Source organism: Moschus berezovskii, chromosome 20 (genome assembly GCF_049115385.1).
Source record: "Moschus berezovskii isolate FMDL1 chromosome 20, NW_MosBer_1.0, whole genome shotgun sequence".
Taxonomy (NCBI): domain Eukaryota; kingdom Metazoa; phylum Chordata; class Mammalia; order Artiodactyla; family Moschidae; genus Moschus; species Moschus berezovskii.
In genome coordinates, this window is record NC_142479.1 from 49,953,515 (window position 1) to 49,968,955 (window position 15,441).

General features: G+C 55.3%; 2 protein-coding genes across 2 annotated transcripts; both read left to right on the forward strand.

Moving 5' to 3' along the window:
• The first annotated feature begins 1,882 nt into the window (after nucleotides 1–1,882).
• HOXB6 (homeobox B6) lies at nucleotides 1,883–9,315 on the forward strand. The gene is made up of 2 exons (XM_055407642.2): nucleotides 1,883–7,298; nucleotides 8,335–9,315. The coding sequence occupies exons 1-2, from the start codon at nucleotides 6,884–6,886 to the stop codon at nucleotides 8,592–8,594; spliced, it is 675 nt and encodes a 224-aa protein (XP_055263617.1). The 5' UTR covers nucleotides 1,883–6,883; the 3' UTR covers nucleotides 8,595–9,315.
• A 1,783-nt stretch (nucleotides 9,316–11,098) lies between these two features.
• Nucleotides 11,099–13,711, forward strand: HOXB5 (homeobox B5). Its single transcript, XM_055407641.2, has 2 exons — nucleotides 11,099–11,816; nucleotides 12,496–13,711. The coding sequence occupies exons 1-2, from the start codon at nucleotides 11,255–11,257 to the stop codon at nucleotides 12,741–12,743; spliced, it is 810 nt and encodes a 269-aa protein (XP_055263616.2). The 5' UTR covers nucleotides 11,099–11,254; the 3' UTR covers nucleotides 12,744–13,711.
• The last annotated feature ends 1,730 nt before the right edge of the window (nucleotides 13,712–15,441 follow it).

The window sequence follows — 15,441 nt, forward strand, 5'->3', positions numbered from 1 at the left end:
AGATGGCGACTGAGAAAAGGGTTGCTGGTGGAGCAGCCATGAAGAAATGCAATAAATTCCTTGTTGTTTTATGAAAATTTACAACTTTGTGATAGAAGTTTATGAGTGGTTGAATCCAGCGATTGGCCAGCGCCGGTCATGTGGCCGGGCGATCGTGAACATGAACTTTTTATCATTTCCCTGGTGGTTATAATGCAGCATTCTTTTGGACACCACACCTAGGTCGGAGCACTGTCGTCCTTCAGGGCTCCAGCCTCTTGATATTTTTATACTTCAGTATCAGCTCGATAAAGCAAAAGAGAGAGAGGAAAACCGAGGGGGAGAGAAAAGAAGAGAGAGCAGGGGAGAGAGAGAGAGAGAGAAGGAGGGGTGGGAATTACACAAAAGAGAGAACCAAAAATAATTTTAATTTCTAAGTTAATTTGCTTGCTGATCTGGGATTTTAGTCATCATGGAGAGTAAATGGACAATCTGCCCAGGACTGCAGCCTGATACCATTTTTCAAAGCCAGAACTTACTCCATTTTCTATGCAAATATCAGAAAAGCGAAACACCCTCTCTCCCAAGTCAGAGAAGGGGAAGCAACGGCTCTCAGGTTGGGACAATATTATCTGGAAGATGAAGAAGAAACCGAACGCTCTTCCCCCCTCCCTTTCTCCCACCCCTTTCAATCGGAGGAAAGAAACCCCAAGGTCTGCAAAGGTAAGGGAGATTCTACAATTTTCTTCTTATTCTTTTGCATCGGTTTTGTAGGGGGTGGGGCTTGGGTTTGTCTCTCTCCCCCCTCTTCCAAGACAGGGCTGAACCCCACCTCTGGGCGCTGCAGGGAGAGGCTGCCTAGGAAATTCGGTGGCTGAGAGAGGGGTGGTTGTTTCCTGGAGGAGAAGCAAGGCAGGGAAGACGGTCGGACGAACCGAAAGGGGCCACGGAGGCGAGCTCTAAGTGGCCTTTTTAAGCTGGGAGAAGAGGTTTAAGCTAGAGGGCTGCGAAAGAAAGGATGGGGGTGTCTGGGCTTGGGGTGCCGGCATAAAGCCGGTTACTACGGCCTCTGTGGGTTTGCGCCCCCTCCCCCTCCCACCATCTCTCCCTTGTTCCGGCCTCCCCCAATTGCCCCGGCGCAATTCTCTTGCCCGGTGTGGGTACGGGTATCCGTGGCTTTCCGGCACCGTTGGCACGAGGGGCGGTGGCGCTGAGAGACGTCCTGGTCTCTGGCGGGCCTGGAATCTCCATTGAGGCCAGCGAGGATGAGCAGGCGGCTAGAGAGATACAGAAAGAACAATTCACAGAGAAATACTCATTATCTCCCTTCAGAAACATTTCTGAAATTAAAGGGCTGTGGGTGGAGGCACCCAAATTGAGGGAGACCCCCTCCTCCCAAGAAGCCTGCCTGAAAATGCTCAGATCTTTGGCCACTCCCGTAGGACGGAGGCTCGCTCTGCAGGGAGACAATTTTGTGGTTTTTAACGCGGTAGGTTACAGCTTGTTGGTTTCTGTGTAATACTGGTTCTGTACCTTGTGTTTTATTGGTATGGGATGTGTGGATTTCTGTGGAAGAGAAAATTGCCATGTGTGTCTGATGTGGAAACGTTTCAAACTTTCCTGGATCCAAATGTGGTGATTGTGAAGAAGCTGTTTAACACGTTGTTGTTTTAGGCATGGAAACAAAAAAGAAAAAGAGAAGAAAATTAAAAGAAATTCCCATTGGGAGATTTGATGGTGTCTGGACTAGAAAGCTGCCTGGCACTGAGCTCAGACAGCTAGTCTTGTCCCTCCGGCGCCTGATTCCATTCCCGAGCCAGGCCTGGGGTGGGGGGTGGGGGGTTGGGGTAGGGGAGCCGGGAGAAGAACCGTAGGGCGGGAGGCCGAGATTCCTGAAGTAGCTGGTGGGGTTGAAGAAGGCGCCAGTCGCTAGGTGAAGACTTAAAAATAGAGAGGGGTTCTGGGGAAGCTGCCAGCTGAGAGATAAGAGACTTAGGGCGCGGAGAGCAGGAGAGACTGTGATTTAGTTTGGTTTGCAGAAATAGGTGATTGCTTTCCTCTTTTTAAGGACCAGATGCAGAGATTTCAATCTCGGGTCTCTGGTGGCCTAGGAATTGCAGGGTCTGGATGCGCATAGGGGAATATTGATTGGCCTTCTCAATACTGAGCTGAGGAGAGACAGAGCCACTTGTGGCGCGAAAGGGGGCCCCTGGTGGCACAGGTAGATGCCCTCACAGCAGGCCCAGTATGGGTGCCTGAAGGGACCCCTCGACTACGAAGCCAGAGAAGTTCTCGGCCAGCACCCGTGGCACTCGGAGCCTATTCTCAAAGGAAAAAATCCCCAAACCTACCCAGACTAAAGGTCTTTTTCTCCTATAGTCTTGGCGGGGTATAAATCATCCCTTAGACAGTTCGCTCTGACCCAAATTATGCGGTTTGCTGCCATCTACCGTCCGTTTGGAGACATGCGGCTTCGGCGCCGCAAGCCCGGCGACGCTGCCTGAACCCGGCCCCACGCCTGGAGCCCGCAGCCCCTCAGGTTCGGCGGGATTCTGGGGACTTTCGGCCCAGATTATCACCTTCCGCTGGATCTTGGTTCCAGCTTGTCCACATGTGGATTGGAGAACGAGGATCCCTCTGTCCTGTCAGGCCCATCCCAGCTCCAAACCTGGCGGCTGGCTGAGGGAAGTGGCTTTTTTCAAGGGCATATTTTAAAAGGACTAATACTGCATCTTGCGAGCACGGGGCCCTGAATCAAAGGGTTGGGGGAATCAGAGTCGACAGCCCTCTCCCCGACGTCCCCACCAAACTCAAGAGGGGATTACCAGGGCCGCTAGGGAGATCCATCCGAGGCCAAGGCTGTTCAAGGTTTATTTGGTTTTCTTTTCGGCCAAGGGAGGGGTCCTGCAGGGGAGGCGCCGGCCCGGGCAGTTCCACTCGGTTGTCAAAAGACAAACCGAGTCTGTGTTCTTCGGGTTGACTGGTGGGTCTTGCCAGTTCCTTGGCTGGTTGAGTGTATGGTGAAAGAACTGAACCGAGCTTTCTGGAAATTGTTGGTGTCTGCAAGTGAGTGTGTGTCCCCTTCCCCGTTCCCGATCACTTCAAGCGAAATCGACACAAACATGCTTTGGGGAAAAGCGGGGAGTGGGGCTCAATCATTAAGGAAGCAAACCATTGTAATTGCCGTTCCTGCCCGACTCCTCACACCCGCTGAAGCCGACTGCTTTCCCAGGAGGGGGTGGCGAGGGTGAGGGTACGCGCCGCTGCCGCCGAGTTTGAATATTGGCCCGTCTCACGGGTTACTGATTAGCTCGGGCTTTCAAGCCGCAGGAGGAAGCTCTGGCCGCTCCTTTCAAGGTGCTGTGGCCCCAGTTCCTGGGCGGGGGGCTCCAGGAAATTGCCTCTGGTGCCAGGCAGGCCTAGGTGTTACATGTTCTGGAGCTGGAGGAGCTGCCGAAGTCGAGGGGCCCAGCGGTACTAGGGGCAAACGCAAGGTCTCTGCGGCCCGAGCCTCTGGCGCCTTGCGAGTCTGCCTCGCAGGAGCAGCCCTTTCAGCTCTTCAGCAGAGAGTGACTTTCAGGCGGCTGGAAGGCCCGGCCCAGTGCAGGAGCCCCCAAGGGAGTGCTCCCTGAAAGTCTTGGGCCCCTCGGAGATTTTTCTTGCGGACAATCGTAAGGACAGATGCAGAGGGGAAGGGGGCTGTACAGAGGGTTGAAACCTTTAAGGGCTTTTAGGGTGCCCATGGGCCTGGGGAGAGGGAGTTGAGGGCCACTGCTCCCGCCTCCAACAGAGAAGATGCCAGTCATTTGCATAATGGAAATGTCTTTGTACCCTGCTTTGGAGGAGCCAATTTTAAGGCAGTGTTCCCTGTAAACTGCTCTCAGAGACTGGGAGAGGCCACACTGCTCCTCTGGGAACATATATGTTCTCCAAACCCAGAGAATCATGGAATCTAGAGGAGGAATTGGGTTGAGATGTTTGAATTCACCCCACCCCAATTGGGGTGGGGGAAGTTGCCCACAACTCTTAAGAGCCGGGGGTAGGGGGGAGCTTTGCAGCTAAGAGGAAGTAGGAAGCCTGGACAATGTCTCAATACCCCTCCCCTCCAAACACCTACTGGCAAATATCCTCCCTGAGCTTACCCATTCAGGAGAATTCTACTCTGGAGCTGAACACAACTTCGACATTTACCGGGGAGCTGGAATGTGCGTACATCCACAGGACCACAGATTCACAGCTCAGGAAATTACAATTATAAGTCCTGCCAATGGGATTTCTATACAATCCTCCTGTTGTGTACTGAAGACTTAGGACACATTTACATTCATCTCTCCGTACACACACCTCCTCCTTGAGCAGGGAGAGACACCCCAGACCGGCAGATGACTGTGCCCACTGTGTATTTATATGTTCCCTCTTGGAGACAGACCGACGACAGTGGATGCAACCACAGACAGATTCATAGAGATCTGACTCCAGAAGTCAGGCAGCCTCTGGCCCAGCCCTGCCTGCCTGCTCTTTCTCCCAAACAAACGGATCAGACGAATAAACGCTCATAAATACCTCTGGGCTTAGATAAGAGCGATGAGGCGCTATTTCCTTTCATGCCCGACTCCAGGCGCCCAGACCCTGCCTTTGCGGCTCCATCTCACGACAGGCAACCTGCAGAGGTGAGGTTAATTTGGGGCTATGACTCTAAGGATAAGGCGATTGTTTTCGTGCTTCTATCATAGGGGAAGTCTTCATCTCTCACTGAATCTTATGTTATCCAGGCTTCATGGGAAAGCCCATACCAAACAGTCCTAGTTTGAGGACACTGTGACCAGAAAGGAGGAAGGGAGGGCTGAGGCCCAAGGCCCAGCCTCAGTACCAAGGAGGAGGGAGGTACACAAGGCACTCTCCCCACCTTGCTTCTCCAGCCTAAATGTTCTCCATTCCTTTCCAGGAGTGGGCCTAATCACAGCTGGATTTGAGCACTTATGACTCTACATCATTAAGAGGCTAGAATTTATTTTTTTTAATCTTGACAACCCCCCTCCAAAGAGGGGCTAGAAAGTGGCTGATGGGACAGCCAGGAATAGCCACTTAACCATGAAGGCACAGCCAAGAAGTTGTCCTAAGTTTAGGGAGCCTTGTGGGCCACTAAGTAACAACCAAGTTCCATCTCTGGTCACTAACCTCAATCCTTTACCACATTTCCTAGTGTCTTGTGCCATCTTCAGTGGGCAGATTTGGCCCACAAAAAGGAGTCCAAAGAACAAGTCAGAGAAGGGTCAGCCTGGTCCCTTCATTATCAGGTTTTGTCCCACATTCTGGCCCATTCCTGGCCCCAGGTCCAAAGCTTGTCATCCTTTATGCGCATTAGAATGTTGAAAATACACCGTGGTTCAGTCTTCCAGGCTGGTTCCAACGCTCATTTTCCTAAAATAAGAGTCAGAGATGTACACACTCTCTCACACCAAAGCTTGTAGGCAGCAGGCTGGTGATACATATGAGAGGTGGGAGGGATTGTAGAGATGCTGAGAGACAGAAGGGTAGTGAGCATCTGGAGAGGGGATAGGGAATGATAGTGGTAAGCTGCCTGCTGCGGCCCCAGGAGGACCCAACCCTCCCCTTTATAAAACGAAACAAAAACAGTCTTGAGAAAGAATTAATTAAAAAAGAACTGTCCGCTTCTGGAGAGACCTGGAAAAGGAGCGATGGCTCCTCTCTTCCCAGTGGTTTCCGATTGTCTCCAAAATCAGGAGGGTTTGAGGACCTGAAACTGGAGGAGGAACAATTTTCTTCCCTCTACTTACTGAGACACCTTTGATACCTAAGAATTTGTAGCCCAGGATATTCTAATGTCTTTTGGGGTAGGAAGTGGGGTGGAGGGAGGGTTGCAGGCAGGATAGGGATCAGACAAACCTCTCACCCCTCCTCTCCCTATCCCCCTCTTCCCAGTGCCCCTTCCTGTGCCAAGAGCAAGCAGTACATACTAGAACCAGGCAAGATATCGTGGGCAGCGGCAGCGGTAGCCTTCCAAGTAGCTCCTAGCCTAGCTGCACAGCAAAAGGGAGAAGCTTTTAGGCTCAGACCCTCCTCCCAATTCCCAGTCTTCTGGGTCCTCTGGCCTGCCTCTCAGACTACAAGAGCTGTAGAGAGGCAGGAATAATAAGCCCAGGCTTGGAGGAGATGGAATAGGTCTGAGAAACAGGAAAAACGGTTTTCAAAACCTGGGAAGGAGACGGTGTCGTCTTCTTTTGCTTCTCGATTTCTGAAAGCGATGCTAATCAGCGGAGAACTCTTCTCTCCTTCTACCAACACACAACCCGAGAAACCAGCCTTCTCCTTTAGTTCTCTTCTAGGGAGACTGAGATTCGAGATTCCGAGATATTTATCCACCTTCCCTTGAGGGAATGGGACTCAAGCAAGTCAGGGGTTAACTTTTCTGAAAACACAATTAACTTTTCCCTATTCTGCGTGGGGAGGGGAGGGATATATTTATTTAATCACTGGAGGATGGGGTGGTCTCAATCCAAGTGCTCCCTCCTCCCTCAAAGGCACAGACGCCTCTTTCGCAGATCCTACGTAGGTGGAACGGGACGCGTTGTGCTGTTGGGGAGAGAGAGAGAGAAAGCAGAAGGAGAAGAAGGAGGAAAAAAAGGTTGATAGGTTTGCGCGCGGGTCCCTCGCGCGGGCTGCGCTCCTCCTGGGTGCTATTTGACAATTCCTGCCTCTGCCATTGGTCAGTGTTGGATCAGATGGTTGTATTTCCTTCTGGCCCTCACTGGCACCTCGCCATCCCCCCTCAGCTAAAACCCAATCTCAGATATACTACTAATAGGCGCGGCGCTCGGACTATAAAACACAACAAATCATAAACCCGGCGGAGCAGCAGCGGCCGCGCGCGCCTCCCCTCCCAATGAGTTCCTATTTCGTGAACTCCACCTTCCCCGTCACTCTGGCCAGCGGGCAGGAGTCCTTCCTGGGCCAGCTCCCGCTCTACTCGTCGGGCTATGCGGACCCTCTGAGGCACTACCCTGCGCCCTACGGGCCCGGGCCCGGCCAAGACAAGGGCTTTGCCGCTTCCTCCTATTACCCGCCGGCCGGCGGCGGCTACGGCCGGGCGGCGCCCTGCGACTACGGGCCGGCGCCGGCCTTCTACCGCGAGAAGGAGTCGGCCTGCGCGCTCTCGGGCGCCGACGAGCCGCCCCCGTTCCACCCGGAGCCGCGGAAGTCCGACTGCGCGCAGGACAAGAGCGTGTTCGGCGAGGCCGAGGAGCAGAAGTGCTCCACCCCGGTCTACCCCTGGATGCAGCGGATGAATTCATGCAACAGTGAGTGAGACTTGCTGCGGCCGCTGCGACCCCCGCGGGCTAACCCCCCCCCTCCCCAGAGTCAGAACTAGAGAGCCCTCCTTCCCCAGTTCTTCCACGGAGAGAGCCTCTCGGGTTGGAGCTTAGGGAAGATTGGGCGCCTGCCTCGATCTCCCGCGCTGCCCTCACGCCCTCAGGAGTTGCAAAGTTTGCAAAGTCCCAGATGCACTCCGAGCCAGGGGGAGCGAGTGGGTTCTCTGCGAGGGCCAGGCCGCAGCCGAGATCCGGGTCAGGGAGGCAGGCAGAGCCCGCGCAGCCACTGGCTTGGCTCTCCCTGGCGCCCCCAGCTCTGGCCCGGTCCCCCACCCCAAGACTGTTCATTAAAAACGGAGTACGTCATGGGAAGGGGGGCGGCGTGACGCTGGCGAGGGAGAGTTGAGTCTGTCCCGGACTGGTTTTCCCTGGGGGTCGGGGGCTGGGGAAAGAGGAGGCACCCGGAAAGGGGTGGTAGTCAGAGGAGGGGGGCAGAATAAGGGGAAGAAAGAGAGGCAGCGGGCGGAGTCGGAGAGAGGGAGAAGCAGGCGCCGGGGTCTCAGGTTGGATTATTTGTCGGTCTTAAATCCCAAATTGATGTCCATTAACGGGACACGAAAATGAGGAGCCCTTAATGCTGACTACGGATCGATCCACGTCATTACAGATTAAGGGCCGGAATCTATCACGGGGTGGTGGGGGAGCCAGATGGAAAGAAAAGATGCGTCTAGGAAGAGACACACCTGGCCAGTGCTTCTCCAGCCCCTCCCCCTAGGCTCAGGTGGGATTTAAAACTGCTCCTCCCATCCCCCCACCAAGAATCTAGACAGAAGGCAAGAGCCTAGGAGACCCGGAGGGAATCTGGAGGGGGCGCTGGAGGAGTGAGGAAAAGCGGGGGCAGGGAACCAGGGAGAGTGGAGGGCATCCCGGGACAGGCTAGAGTCCCCGTTTGAGGGTCGAATGGGGGAGGGGGGGTTCTGGCCTTGGTGACCCCAGGCCTCAACATCTCCTCTCTGCGTAACAGGTTCCTCCTTTGGGCCGAGCGGCCGGCGCGGCCGCCAGACCTACACGCGCTACCAGACGCTGGAGCTGGAGAAGGAGTTTCACTACAACCGCTACCTGACGCGGCGGCGGCGCATTGAGATCGCGCACGCCCTGTGCCTGACGGAACGGCAGATCAAGATCTGGTTCCAGAACCGGCGCATGAAGTGGAAAAAGGAGAGCAAACTGCTCAGCGCGTCTCAGCTCAGTGCGGAGGAGGAAGAAGAAAAACCGACCGAATGAAGGCGCTGGCAGGGGGCGGGGGGACGCGAAGGGAGAGGCCTGCGGGGAACGGAGGGCAGCGAAGAGCTCCGGGGAAGGCTCTGCGGGCGGGGGAGCCCGGGACCTGCTCTCCAGAGCGCGACAGGCGGGGCCCCGCGCTCTCCTGGACGCCCCCGCCCGCAGAGCGCTCGCTGGGCGCTGGGAGGTCGTGCTGCCTGAGCCCAGCCGGCACCCCAGCGCCGCCTCCAAGCCCGCAGAACCGCCTCAGCCCGAACAGGCTCCCGCGTGAGAACTGAGGACCGGACTCACTTGATGTTTCCTGGAAGCAGAGCAAAATGCTCTTGTCCGTGTCGCGTCTCATTTCGTCCATGTCGCCCGTGCACGGTTCAATGGTAGATTCGCAGTCCCCTCAGCGGGGGCCTCGAAGACTCCCTGACCCCAGACCTCTCTCCCAGCCCCTCCCCAAAGCCACTGGAAGGAGCACACACTACCTAGAAGTAAGAAGAGGAGCCTCAGAAGAAAACAAAGTTCTATTTTATTAATTTTCTATGTGTTGTGTTTGTAGTCGTGTCTTAGCTCTGGACGTGAAATACTTCGGTAATAATATTAATATTATTAATAATGATAATAATAATAAAGACGTAAAACCTCGCTGCTCAGTCACCTCTGCTCCTCCCCTGCCACTCCCACACCCCCACCGCCACCCCTGCGTCCCGGTGCCGGAAATTCTGCAGCGAAGGCCGGAGCTCTGGTCGGCCCCAGAGGGCCAGACGCGACTCGGAAGTTACAGTTAAGATAAAGGCTGCAGCGGTCCGGCCCAGGCTCCAATGCCGCGTCTCGCCGGTGCTGAGGCTCACAACGGCCTCTTCTGGTGCAGAACTGGGGGACGGAGAAGAGTCGTTCCCCTGTTATTCTCTAGCTTTTCTTCGTTTGTCCGTGGCAGGAGGGAACGCCACCGAGGCCACCGAGGCCCCTTAGCCGGGAGCTCCTGCAGAGCCTGAGCCAGGCGGGCCTCTGTGCCTCAGCGCTGGGTTCTTTCCGCAGGATCCCTGAGGCCGGTGATCTTTGGCCTGCCCACTTGGCCTGATTTCCGCCGGCCTTGGCCCTCGGCTCCCGGCCTAAATTGGGGCCACCGGGTGTCTGTCTCCCTGCCCACAGCTGCAGTCTCCAGGCGTCCCTTCCTGCCTCAAGTAGTGGCTCAGCGACAAGTAGGGGGATGCGAAGCCGCCGGCAGGCGCCTGGGCTAAGGGCAAGACTTTCCCCTGCTCTTTGGAGACCTGAGGGCAGGAAGCCAGGTGATGGGGCAGTTTGGTCACATCCCATCAACTATAACGGTCCCATTCTGTCCCCACCCCACCCCCACCCTCACCCAGGCGACAAGATGAGGAGACTGTTTTCCTTTCTTCCTCCTCCCTCTCTTTCCCTTTTTTATTTTTAAAGAAAATAGCCGTCCGGCAGAGGGGGCCCAGCTGTGGCAGTCTCTGGCCGCCAAGCGCGCTCCGCAAGGCGCTGCTGGTCCTCCGAACTCCTTTCCCGGGAAGGCATGAGCCGCCCGGCAAATTCTGAAACTACCCAGATGCCAGCAAGGGATCTCAAGTAGGGATTCCCAAGGCAATAGTAGGCAGTTGGTGAGAGAGCGAAAGGATTCTTCCTTGATCCCAGAATCTCAGGACCAGTTTAGAGCCAAACCCCAGTCCCTGATGCGGTGGCCTCCACCGTTTTTCTCCCATCTAAGCCACTTAGCTCCAGCTGGGCTCTTCTTTTTGGGTCCCTATCCTGTTCTGCCATCCTTCCATCCTGGGCTGAGTATGAGGAAGAGGATTTCAAACTTCTAAGGGGACCCGGAGAAGCGAAAGTTTCTCCTTCGAACCCTCGGCTTTGCCCCACGGGCTTGGCCTGGATGCTGTGGATGGACCACTGCAGCTGGGTCAGGAAGCAGACCAGGCCGAGCTCACAGGGGAAGCCCTTTGCAATAATTGTTTTTCACACACATATTCCAACCTCTCCCCAATTTCTGCCCCCAACTCGGAGACTTGCAAGGCCTGAGTAAAGGAAGAGCAAATCAAGCTTTGGTCACCTTCAGTTAAAATAATAATAATAATAACGACGACGACAGGGAGAAGTACCGAACGATAGACAAACTCCACTTACGAGAAAGTGGGTAACGGCTTAATCGGGTTTTTCCTCTAAAAGATTCAACCCTTCGGGTGAGCCTAGGCCGGGTTTCTTTCTAGCCCGGCGGTTGCACCGAGCCAGCAGGGAGGCAGTCGTCGCCGCCATGGCGGTCGGCGGCCCGCATTCCCGCCGTTCGCCGGGAGGTGGCGCGCTCTGCTCAGAGGCCGCAGCCAACCTTCTCCCTGTTTCTCCCCCTTCTCCTTTTTCCCCCTCTCTCGGAGGCTCGCATTGAATCGGCCCTAACGATTCTCGGATCGTCATTATTTGTAACCATAGAGCATGAATTACCTCTTGAGGTCATCAGCGAGAATTTACGACTGGTCAACAAAAGCACGTGATTCCCTAACGCCCCCCCATCCCCCTTCCAACCCCCCCCCCATATTTGGCCGCATACATAGCAAAACGAAGTACAGTGCATCGCTATAATTCATTAATACATCATAAATCGTGAAGCACAGGGTTATAACGACCACGATCCACAAATCAAGCCCTCCAAAATCACCCAAATGAGCTCGTACTTTGTAAACTCCTTCTCGGGGCGTTATCCAAATGGCCCGGACTATCAGTTGCTAAATTATGGCAGTGGCAGCTCTCTGAGCGGCTCTTACAGGGATCCCGCTGCCATGCACACCGGCTCTTACGGCTACAATTACAATGGGATGGACCTCAGCGTCAACCGCTCCTCGGCCTCCTCCAGCCACTTTGGGGCAGTGGGCGAGAGCTCGCGCGCCTTCCCTGCGCCCGCCCAGGAGCCCCGCTTCAGGCAAGCGGCGTCGAGCTGCTCCCTGTCCTCGCCCGAGTCCTTGCCCTGCACCAACGGCGACAGCCACGGCGCCAAGCCCTCTGCTTCGTCCCCCTCCGACCAGGCGACCCCAGCCAGCTCCAGCGCCAATTTCACCGAAATAGACGAGGCCAGCGCGTCCTCGGAGCCTGAGGAAGCGACGAGCCAGCTAAGCAGCCCAAGCCTAGCTCGGGCGCAGCCAGAGCCCATGGCCACCTCCACAGCCGCGCCCGAGGGGCAGACTCCGCAGATATTCCCCTGGATGAGGAAGCTTCATATCAGCCATGGTAATTCTCGCTCTCGCTCCCCTTTTTGTCTTCTCGGCTTTTCCTTCTCCGCGTTTGGGGGTGGGGGGAGTCGGCGAGGAGAGCTTGGCTTTTCCTCAAACATAGATTTCTTTTTTTCGGAGGGGGAGAAGACTCTAAGAGGGTCCTCACAGCTCGGGGGGACAGAGCCCAAAGAGGGCTTAGCTGGGGGGTTGAAGAGGAATATTTTTAATAATTTGTTCCCAGATTCGCCTTCGGTTTTATTTGCCCAGCTGTACTAGCTTTAGGATGAAGGATTGGGTTTATGTAACATGGGGAAGGGTCCTGCTTGCCCCCGAAATTTTGAGACTGCTTTTAGCAGAGGAGGGGCGAGCAGTAAAAGGAGCTTTCCAGGGCAAAAGTGCAACCGTTCTCCTCCCTCCCGGGGTGAGCGGCCGCCTGAGCCCAGCGAAGGGTGAGACACAGGGAGGGAGCAAGAGACAAAGCCGGGCGCATTCGCTGCGGGCAGAAGTGGGGGCTGTAGGAGAAGGGGGCATCAGAAAGCAAGCTCGGATGCGGGCGTCTGGAGTGGGGAGGATCGGAGCTGCGGTGAGCTGGGTGCCGGGGACGCCTGGGTCCTGCTCCACGCCCCCCTCCCACCCAGTGCCCCCTCCCTTAACCAGAATAACGCGGCCTCGCCGCTCTGCTCTGTCTGCTCCAGACATGACCGGGCCGGACGGGAAAAGGGCCCGAACCGCGTACACCCGCTACCAGACCCTGGAGCTGGAGAAGGAGTTCCACTTCAACCGCTACCTGACGCGGCGGCGGCGCATCGAGATCGCCCACGCGCTCTGCCTGTCCGAGCGCCAGATCAAGATCTGGTTCCAGAACCGGCGCATGAAGTGGAAGAAAGACAACAAACTGAAAAGTATGAGCCTGGCTACAGCCGGCAGCGCCTTCCAGCCCTGAGCCCGCCGGGAGGAGCCCGGGCGGCCCAAGAGTTCATGCCGCCCCCAGCCCTGGCCCCTCCAAGCCTCCTCGCGCTGCCGCCGCCCGCTGGGAACCGGTTCCCACGAGCCTGCCTCAGCCCGGGCCTTGTGTTACGATTTTTCGTTTGGTCTTAGGTCTTCCTGTGGCTCCCTCTCTCCTGGACTGGTTAATCTTGTTATTATTGTAATAATAATGATAATTATTATTTTCCCTCCATGCTCCCCACTCCCCTGCGCTCACCCCCAATCCGCCAGTGTTTCTGAATGTTCGTGTCTGTGGTTGCACTCCTTCCCCCAGGAAAAAAAAGAAACTCGCATGTTTAATGTGAACTTTCCCCTCCCCATCTGTGTTATAACTTATTTATAAAAGGATGATCGCTGTATTTTGAGTTTCAGCTGGAAACTTCTCTAAAAGGGGCAGCAGTTGAGGTGGGATAGTGCCGCAGCACCGGGCCCAGCTGAGCTGGCCTCGGAGACCGGGAGTCCATGACTGTGTGTCTTTCCTCCTTCCTCTTCCTCCTCTCTCCCCACTCCCAGGCCCATGTCTCCTAAGGCTTGGTCCTGAGGTGGGGGGGAGCTAAGGGGGACCAAAGGGGTGATGTTGAAAAGAGGGAAGGTACATAGTGAGATTTAAGTTCCTGCCGCCTGGGTAGGCCCCACAAGGCCTGGTCTGGGAGCCTCGGAAAACAAGAATAATCCTCAGTGTAAAACGTCTTGTGTATTTCTCTGTGAATCCATGGGTCTGGCATAGAGGGCCCAAAGCTTGTAAATATGGGGATAGTCTGGGTCAGACCTATCCCCTCTTCCCTACCCATTTCGATTCCAAGACCATTTGTAGTGAGCGAGTGGATGCTGTGCTACGTGTGAAATCTGTCTTTGCCGGGCCTGTCTCAGTGATTCGCTTTTGGTATTTGTTTGTAGCTTTCCTTGAAGTCAAATAAATGTCTCCCCTCCTCCACTGCCCTTCCACTTGTCTTTTCTCTGGGGGCCTGCCTCTCCCATCACCAGGCACACCCTAGACCATTCTTGATAGATCTGGGGTGTGGGGAAGGGAGAGTAGGATGCTCCCCAGCAGCCCTCTCAGCCTCCTAAGTCTTTGCTTAGTCAGCGGTACTTGGGCCAGGGAACAGGCTTTCATGACTGGGGGACTGAGAGGCCCAGAAATCCCACCTGAAGCTGGAGGAAGGGACAAGGGAAAGGCTGAGCTGGACTCCACCCTGGCCTTTGACCAGCTGGCCGGAAAAGTCTCTGGAAACCTCTTCAGGAAAAGTAATTTGGGCCTAAGCCCTAAGCAGGAGGCTCCTGGTCTTTTGGAAGAGATACAGGCCTGCCCAGCCTCCTTGTCCCCTAGTTTAAATCCCAGTTCAACCCTGTCACCCAGTAGGCAACCCCTCCTCCAAAAAAGAAATCAGCTCAATTTCAAAGGTTTCCTCTCACCCTCAGTCTTCTCTACATTTATCAAGGGCTTCCTCTCTCCAGGGGCCCAACTGACCTGCCCTCTTGATTAGGAGCTGGGGTCCCTCCTAGAAGGCCCTTGGTTTCCCCTTCAGCCGAACTGGCCCAGGGCCCAGGCCCAGTCCTCTTCCATCCAAGTCAGCCTCCACCCTGAGTACAAGAGTCAAGTCTGGACACTTACCCGGTCAGTCCCTTCCAGCTTGGCCCAACTTCTTACAGGGCTGCGGGGGAGGGGGAGCTGGTGAGGAGGCAGCCGAGGGTCTTGGAGGCTCTATTGGGCCCTCTTTCCCCCTTCCCCCTTGACTTTGTCCCCCTTTGTCCATAGCAAACTATCCCAAAAGTCGCTATGACATTTAGATGTCAAATGGATAGGGGTTTTATCTTGAAGTTAGATCGTAAAAATCGCGGAGAAGTCAGACAGATACCCCTCACTGGCTCGAGAAAGTCACGTGAGGTCCATAAAGTTAGTTTTATGGTTTTGGGGAGTTGACACCGCGCGGTATATTTCACATTCTCCAGAATGTTAAGTGACACTTTAACTGCTCGCTGTGGTGGGAAAGGGGGCAGAGGTAGGTGAGCGCTCTCCCGGCCCAGAAGGCAGTGGTGTGGCGGCAGCCCAGGCCCAGCTCTCCCGCAGTAAGTTGCTTCCAGCTTTCGCTTTTCCCCTTGAAATTTTGGGGCTTGAAACTAGGGGAAGGAAACCGTGCCTCCAGCAGGTCTATAGGGTAATAAGTGGGGGAGATTTAGCCTGGTTTTGCACCAAGTTCTGACCAGCTGGGTGTCTGAAGTGGGGCACCTGGTTCAGTGTGATAAGGCCTCCGCAGTCGTTGGGTGCCTGGTTTTATTTGCAGGAGTGCCTGACTCTTTGTGGGCAAAAGGCTTGTGTGGGTTCCTTCAGTCCTCTTGGAAATTTAGGGGGCAAAAAGGAGGGGTGTGTACTGCTGATAGGAGGGACCCATGTTGGGGGGGCACTCTAGTACTGGGCAGCTTCAGACAGACGCCTCCCCACCCCCAGGAAAGAAACTTTATGACATTCATTTGTCAGGGGTGTGTGGGGGCGCGCGGCTAGGCACTTTTATCTGGATACATCTGAACTGACAAAAAGCCTGGAGAAGGCTAAGCAGCTGCTGTGGGCTGCCTTGCACTGGCGCACTCTCTGGCTTTTAGATCTTTGAACCCATGAAAGGGGGTACTTGGGTTCTCCATGCCTTCATCAGGGCTAT